Consider the following 7,818-nt stretch of genomic DNA (forward strand, 5'->3'; position numbering starts at 1 on the left):
CCCGGTAAATTTCCAGTCCGCCAAAATATAAATTATTGAAACTCCCGCCACCATGTTCTTGTGTGACTAGAAACTGACGTTGCCTGACAATCGAAGATGAACCAATGAGAGCCTGGGAAATAACACAATGACACAAGAAGGACCAATCAAACGTTAGCGGCGGGAAGTCCAGCTGACTGGGGGAGGAGTTGTTGAGACATTTGGCGCAAGTTTTGTTTCTAGTCAGTCAGTGCTTCTCAGACAGACACCTCACACGAAATTCATCAAGACGAATAGCCCGAATACTTTTTAATCAAGAACTAAAATAAGGTATCACTACTTTCAATGCATGTTTAAAACGTGTAAACTTGTAGCAGTAAGTTTGATTTGACGAGATATTGATGAATGTTTTGTCAGAATTTGGGGGGAGATATATTGACTAGCGAGTTGCCGTAGGGTACTTGGGGGATTTTTATCAAGCAATCAGTCAAGTTTAACTAGCTAGTCACATAAAACAGTTGGTCGAATACACCAATAGATATATGTCCTGTTTTCTTTGATTGTGCTATTTTACGCCATTTCAGTGTTAATAATAGTTGTGCTTTTGGCGCCACAAACGAGGACACGTATTGTTGTATCCATTGAGTCTCTGCAGATACAGTAGCTACTGAGAATTCACACCATTTTGATTGCCCCGGAAATTGGCAAGTTGTTTGTTACATTGTTAGTATACAGCAAGTCGAACATTCGGGATTACTTTTGTAATGTTGATTTACAACAGTGCAACGACGGCACAAAGACAACGTATGCCGCACACATTGGTGAAGAGAGGGAGTCATGCTGAGCAGTGATAACATTAACTTGCGTGGAAAATACTGGAACTACTTCGATCAGGGTAGGCCTGACGGCTAGGATGGATGGTATCATTTACTATTATGCAGTTATGTACCTCATCTGTATTCACTCATTTCAAGTCACTGTTGAACATAAGACGAGTGTTTTTCTTGCTGTCGTATCTAATCATGGGTTTTGTCACAATGACTGACCTTCTCTTCCCCCTCTCTTTTGGAACAGGTCTTGACGCTAAGTGCTCACAGCAAAGATGCCCAGCACACGTTCCCAGGCTCAGCCCATCCTCAAGTTCCCCAGACGCAAGTCCTCCAGGGTTGACTCAAAAAGCACCCCCTCCAAGAGCACACCCCAGCCGAAGGAGACCCAGTCCCCCTGCCCCATGGAGGCTCCTAAACAGCAGCCCCTTCCAGAGAGGATCCAGCTAACGCCCCTCTCACATGGGCCCATGGCCCTCAAAGGCATCACTCTGTGCCCAAGGCTGACCCCAAGAATACCCCTCAGCCCTCGCAAACGCACAGGTATGGGATTGTGTTATTATACCCACATTTTAAACGATGTTTCACTGTCTAAAACTTTAGGTGGTTTTTACATATTCTGTGGAACATTTTAAGATGATAAACCACCCTGCTCAAAATTAAGTAATTATTTCCACCCATGATGTAAACGTGACCTGCTATCCAAAAGACGGACATCTTGTTTCTAACCTAACCATGCATCTTCTGTGTGTTTCTCAGGAGATGAAAATGGCTGTAACCTCAGTGCCAATCTACTGGGCTCTCCTCCCAAACAGAGCCGCCTTAACCTGGCCTCCCCCCGCAAGCTGGGCTTTGATGAGAACTCCCCCGTTCTATCCCCGAGGAGACTACTGACCCCCCTGTCCCCCACCTCCCACCCCAGGCCCTCCCCCAGCAGACTGCATGAGACCCCCAGTGGGAGCCCATCATGTCCCCGATCAGAGAAGAAGGCCCCGGTGGTCCGCCTCTTTGCTGAAAGTAAGACGCGTCTCCCTCACGTTCTCTTCCTTTTCTCCTCACTCATGTTCTCTTCCTCTCATTTTCTCAAGCGCAAAAACACCAAAGAGAAATGTGTGCCTTTATTTGATTTGGTCATTATGCTAATGTTCACTTCACAATTCAAGAAATGATCACTTCCCTCATCTACATACTGGATGTTCTTATGGCAGACTATTAACCCCTTCTCCCTCTCTCCATCCCTCTCTCCATCCCTCTCCAGAGTCTATGTTCCATGGTGTGAAGCAGGCCCTCCACACGGCCGTCCCAGAGCGCCTGCTATCCCGGGAGGCTGAGAGGGCCTCCATCCGCTCCTTCCTGGAGGACAAGGCCCTGAACGCCAGCCCAGCCAGCCTCTACATCTCTGGGGCCCCCGGCACCGGCAAGACCGCATGCCTCAACTGTGTGTTGCAGGATATGAAGGTTAGCACCATTGTTAGCGTTAGCCTCCGCTTTGTTAATGATGGTTAATTGTTAGCATTAGCCTAGCGTTGGATCTTGAGTGGATCCCGATACTCTAAAATGGCCTTACACCTCTACTATAAGGCACAGTATCACTTAATTCTACCGCTTGTGTACAGCACTGAACCCTGTGTAAATTTAACCCCATTGATTTCTGTTACATGAATTTAACTATTTCCTCTCTCTTGATCCAGGATGAGCTGAAGGAGATTCAGACAGTGGTGATCAACTGTATGGCTCTGCGTAGCTCCCACGCCATCTTCCCCCTGCTGGCAGAGAAGCTGGGGGCCTCCGGGGGCCACACCGACGCCAAGCTGCAGAAACTGCTGACTAGCACAGGGCCCACTGTGTGAGTATCTAGCTACTGTATATAACTAAAACCTAAATCATGATACCTTTCGCAAAAAAAAAAAAGTTGAGTTAATCTCTAAAGTTGTCTTTGTCCAACAGCTCTGAATTTACACTGTAAAAAAAAAAAAAAACATATTTGAGAAAGGAATTACATTTTGCTGACCGATAAGTTCTGTCTATTAACCCTCTTTCTCCTCAGTCTTCTAGTCCTGGATGAAATGGATCAGTTGGACAGCAAGGCCCAAGACGTTCTCTACACCATCTTTGAGTGGCCCTACCTGCCCAAGTCCCGCCTCTGTCTCATCGGTAAGAACCCCCGAATATACAGTGTTCTACAATATATACCATCTCTAGTATACATTTATTGGACTTTACAATTTCTAGTTAATATCTAAGGATTCATCTGAAGATTTCACCCTAAAACTTCATACCATACATGTCTACCCTTTTCTCTATTTAAATTCCATCTTTAACTCTCATAGCCATTTCCTCATAGCCATTAACTCTCATAGCCATTTCCTCATATGGGCTGTCCTTAGTCTTCCTGTATGCAGGCAGGTGTAATGACAGTGTGTAATGGGGGTGTCGAACCATTCTAGGTATCGCCAACGCTCTGGACTTGACAGACAGGATCCTCCCCAGGCTGCAGGCCCTGCCTCGCTGTCGCCCCCAGCTGTTACACTTCCCTCCCTACAGCCGCCAGGAGCTCGCCGCCATCGTACAGGACAGACTCACACAGGTGTCTGGAGAAGGGCTACTAGACCCATCGGCCGTGCAGTTCTGTGCCAGGAAGGTGTCTGCTGTATCGGGAGATGCACGCAAAGCTCTGGATATCTGCCGGTAAGGGAATGAATTGACTAAATAATATCTTAAATACACTGTATTAATACTAAAATAACATGTTGGTTGCAATGATGACTTCTTAGGACACCTTTGGGTTGCCTATGAAAATAAATGAAGATCAAATACGAGCAACCAAAAATGTGCATTTACTATGGCTAGTTATACGTGTTCTTGGAAAATTGGTATGGGAAAGGGGGATACTTAGTCAGTTGTACAACTGAATGCATTCAAATGAAAGGTGTCTTCCGCATTTAACCCAACCCCTCTAAATCAGGGAGGTGCGGAGGGCTGCCTTAATCGACATCCACGTCTTCAGCGCCCGGGGAACAGTTGGTTAACTGGATGAAGTTTTGTATGAGAAAATAAAGTAGCATGACGCCGGTTCCTCTGTTACAGGAGAGCTGTAGAGCTTGTGGAATCTGACAACCGAAAGATGGCAGCCAGCCCCACAGCAGAAACTAAAGCGTCTCGCGTGAGCGTACCCCAGGTGGCGAGGGTGCTGTCGGAGGTGTACGGGGACCGCATGTCCTCCTCAGAGGGAGAGAGCTTCCCCCTCCAGCAGAAACTCCTGGTGTGCTGTCTGCTACTGCTCACCCGCAACGGCAAGAACAAAGAGATCCCACTGGGCAAGGTGAGAGAGACGGGCCCACTGCATTGGTGCCAACGCGATATTACAACACACGTTTGTAAATTGAGAGCAAACTTTAGCATTTTTGTTGTTGCTTTTAATTTTGTACCACACGTTGATATACACTGAGTATACAAAACATTAAGATGATTTTTTTGCCTTAGACAATTGAGACATGGATTGTGTATGTGTGCCATTCAGAGGGTGAATGGGAAAGACAAAAGATTGAAGTGCCTTTGAACGGGGTATGGTAGTAGGTGCCAGGTGCACCGGTTTGTGTCAAGAACTGCAACGCTGCTGGGTGGGACGCTTTGGAGTAAACATGGGCCAGCATCCCTGTGGAATGCTTTCGACACCTTGAATAGTCCATGCCCCGACGAATTGAGTCTGTTCTGAGGGCAAAAGGGGGGTGGGGGGTGCAACTAAATATTAGGAAGGTGTTTGGTATACTCTGTGTACATGCATCATACACAAGTCTAATTAAAGCTAGTCAGAATTAAACAGTTAGACATTTTCTCTTGCACCGACCTGCTTACCACTAAAAGTAATTGGGTTGTTGGTCAGTACCATTCTTTCTCAAGTCTGACTCTCCTCTCTATCCCTTAGCTCCATGAGGTGTACAGCCGTCTGTGTGCCCAGAGACAGGTGGGCAGCGTGGGCCAGGGTGAGTGCCTCTCCCTCTGCAGTCTGCTGGAGAGCCGGGGAATCTTTGCCCTGAAAAAAGCCAAGGAGGCTCGCCTCACCAAGGTTTCTCTGAAGATTGAGGAGAGGGACGTGGAGAACGCTCTGAAGGATCGCACCCTGCTGGGCAGCATCCTGACCGCTGGCCTGCCATGACCTCTCACCTTTCACCCCTATGATGATATCAATTTCTCCATCTGACCGAACCAGATTAATCTTTATTTGTGCCTTTTTTTTTATAAAAATGTTTTCCTGGTGTTGTGATGCATATCCAACTATGACTACTTTTTTCAGAACAATGGGAAATGCAGCGATTGTACTTTTTTAATTTTTTATTAACAGATGATAAACATGGACTGGAAACATTTCAAATGGTCAGCCAAACTGACCAGCTGCTTTTAACTTGAGTTTAAAATGCTCATTATTTATTTTTGGGGGTGAAAACCTTATGTACATCTATATTGTAATAAATTAATGTACAAATATTTTAAACAATTGTTTCTCTTATTTTTAATTCAGCAAGAGGCCTACTATTTTTGTTAAACGTGGTGCATCAAAAAATACACTCAAATAAAAACAATGTTTTTGTAAACTGTAGGCATACCCATCAAAATCATTAACATTATGAGGAAATATAGCCTTTGTCCTTCTTCCTTACTCAGAATAAAAGGCCTGCCTGCTACTATTTCTATGAAATATGCAGTACACAAACAGGTGCAACGACAAAACACAAGTGAAAGTTAAATATTTCAACCAGCAAAACCATTGACAACCAAACAGCCGGGGGAAGCAAACAAAGTTAAGTGCAGGTGCCTGCACTTCGTTAGCTAATCTAATACAGTACCCACAATCATTGTAGGTTGAGCTGCTATTTGGAAATGATAAACACAGATCAAGTCATCCATATTGTGAGTTCAGATGCAATTTCTGTATTTCCTCCTGGTTGGTTCTTGTGAAAAGCATGCTGTTTTTGTAGTCCGAGTTACTGAAACCATCAGAGGTGGTGGTGTAAAGGGGGTTTTATTTATTCACAATTCATTCACATTTGCTCTTCTGGATGTGTACTTGAGCATGGGTACCTAAAGAAATTGCCCAGGCCTATAGCCTACACAATGCAAAATGCCATTTCCTGTAAATGTAACTACGGGATACATGCTCTAAACATAGAAATGGTTATCGGTAGGTTTCGGTCAGAACCAAATCTAGCCTAAATGCCAGCTATATGCATTTGACTATTCATGTCCATCTGATCTGGATAGTAATACCTTTTACTTAATCCCACATGGCAGTCAAATTAAATATAATACTGAACTACATGGGTATTTATAAATATATTAAACAAACATGATAAATCACAGAATTGCAGAAAACTGGGTTCTACATTCCATTTCAACATGGGTGGAAACTCACAACCGCCTGCTTGCCAACACTCAGAGATCATAATGTAGTACAGCTTTTATCATTCTTAGCAGTTTTCATAAACAATGTTGACTGTATTAGCTTGGATAACTACACTGCTGTTATTCATTTTTTATATGAACGTGATTTACTATAGCAAACCATGTAGTGGGCTGCCGCGCTTGTTTTTCAAATGAAGGAGTGGGCCTTTAATTGTCATCACAATTCTATTCTCTCTACACAGTATGAGCACACTGCCTCTAAAAGGAGTCTCTCTGGGGAGAAAGCAAAGGGGGGCACTGTCTCGAAAAGGAGTCTGGGGAGAGAGTGGAGGGGGGCACTGTCTCGAAAAGGAGTCTTTCTGGGGAGAAAGCAGAGGGGGGCACTGCATCGAAAAAGGAGTCTGGGGAGAGAGCGGAGGGGGGCACTGCCTCGAAAAGGAGTCTTTCTGGGGAGAAAGCAGAGGGGGGCACTGCATCGAAAAAGGAGTCTGGGGAGAGAGTGGAGGGGGGCACTGCCTCGAAAAGGAGTCTTCCTGGGGAGAAAGCAGAGGGGGGCACTGCATCCGAAAAAGGAGTCTGGGGAGAGAGCGGAGGGGGGAACAGCCTCGAAAAGGAGTCTTCCTGGGGAGAAAGCAGAGGGGGGCACTGCATCCGAAAAAGGAGTCTGGGGAGAGAGCGGAGGGGGGAACAGCCTCCAAAAAATGGGGCTCTGATGGAGTTGATACGTACAATGAAGCTGGAAGGTGAGTTGCATGTATGGGACTGACAAAGATTCCTAACAGCACATCTATCACGAATATTGATATTAATTGTAGAGCTCAGAAGTTATATTACATCATAAGGCAGAAGTAGCCTGGGTACCAATCTGTTTGTGCCATCATGGCTTGATGGCACAAACAGATTGGTACCCAGGCTAAGTCAGAAGACATTATAGACTGAAGATATGTCTCTGTTGTGTTGAAGCCAAATCCAGCAGGAGAGACCAGTCTCACCTGTACCCAGCTGTCTGTCCATGAAAACAGACATGTCTATTGATCTTCCGTTCAACTTCAAGACAGAAAATATATCTACTGCTCAACAGCTTGTCTGGTTTGTGGTCTCTTGTTCTGCTCGTTTGTTTCTAATATATATTTTGAAGCAAACAGTAAATCACCAACTTCCTGTAGTTTTATGAGTTACATTGAATGTGCTTCTTTACAGGGCCCAGCAGCAGAGACCAGACTCACCTGGACCCAGCTGTCTGTCCATGAACAGGTGACCAGTCAATGGGACATCAAGAACACTTCAGGAATGGGAACACTGGACATGGATAAGAATTTCTCACAGTTTTATAGTCTTTATGTCTCCACATTAAAGCATGGTTTCAGGACTCCCCTATGTCTGACTGTAGGTCAAAGTTGTCTGCTGACAGGATCCAACAGGAGAGAGACGATTCCCCTGCACCCAGCCGTGTGTCCTTTAAGAGTCACTGGTCAATGGCTCATCCTAAAACACAATTCAGGGAGGAAGGCATTTCTACTGATCAAAGGTGAGTGCTTCAGATCTTAGACCTAGACAGACAATTGCTGTATTCTACCATGTGCCAGATATTTTCTGGGGGGAAGATGATTAT

General features: G+C 45.1%; 1 protein-coding gene across 1 annotated transcript; it reads left to right on the top strand.

Annotated features, from left to right (window-relative positions):
- The first annotated feature begins 224 nt into the window (after positions 1-224).
- Positions 225-5,295, top strand: LOC311131371 (cell division control protein 6 homolog). The gene is made up of 9 exons (XM_084164332.1): positions 225-309; positions 1,054-1,349; positions 1,566-1,823; positions 2,065-2,264; positions 2,498-2,652; positions 2,854-2,960; positions 3,254-3,494; positions 3,894-4,128; positions 4,732-5,295. The coding sequence occupies exons 2-9, from the start codon at positions 1,082-1,084 to the stop codon at positions 4,960-4,962; spliced, it is 1,695 nt and encodes a 564-aa protein (XP_084020458.1). The 5' UTR covers positions 225-309; positions 1,054-1,081; the 3' UTR covers positions 4,963-5,295.
- Positions 5,296-7,818: the final 2,523 nt, after the last annotated feature.

Source organism: Coregonus lavaretus, assembly GCF_964263955.1.
Source record: "Coregonus lavaretus genome assembly, chromosome: 6".
Taxonomy (NCBI): Eukaryota; Metazoa; Chordata; class Actinopteri; order Salmoniformes; family Salmonidae; genus Coregonus; species Coregonus lavaretus.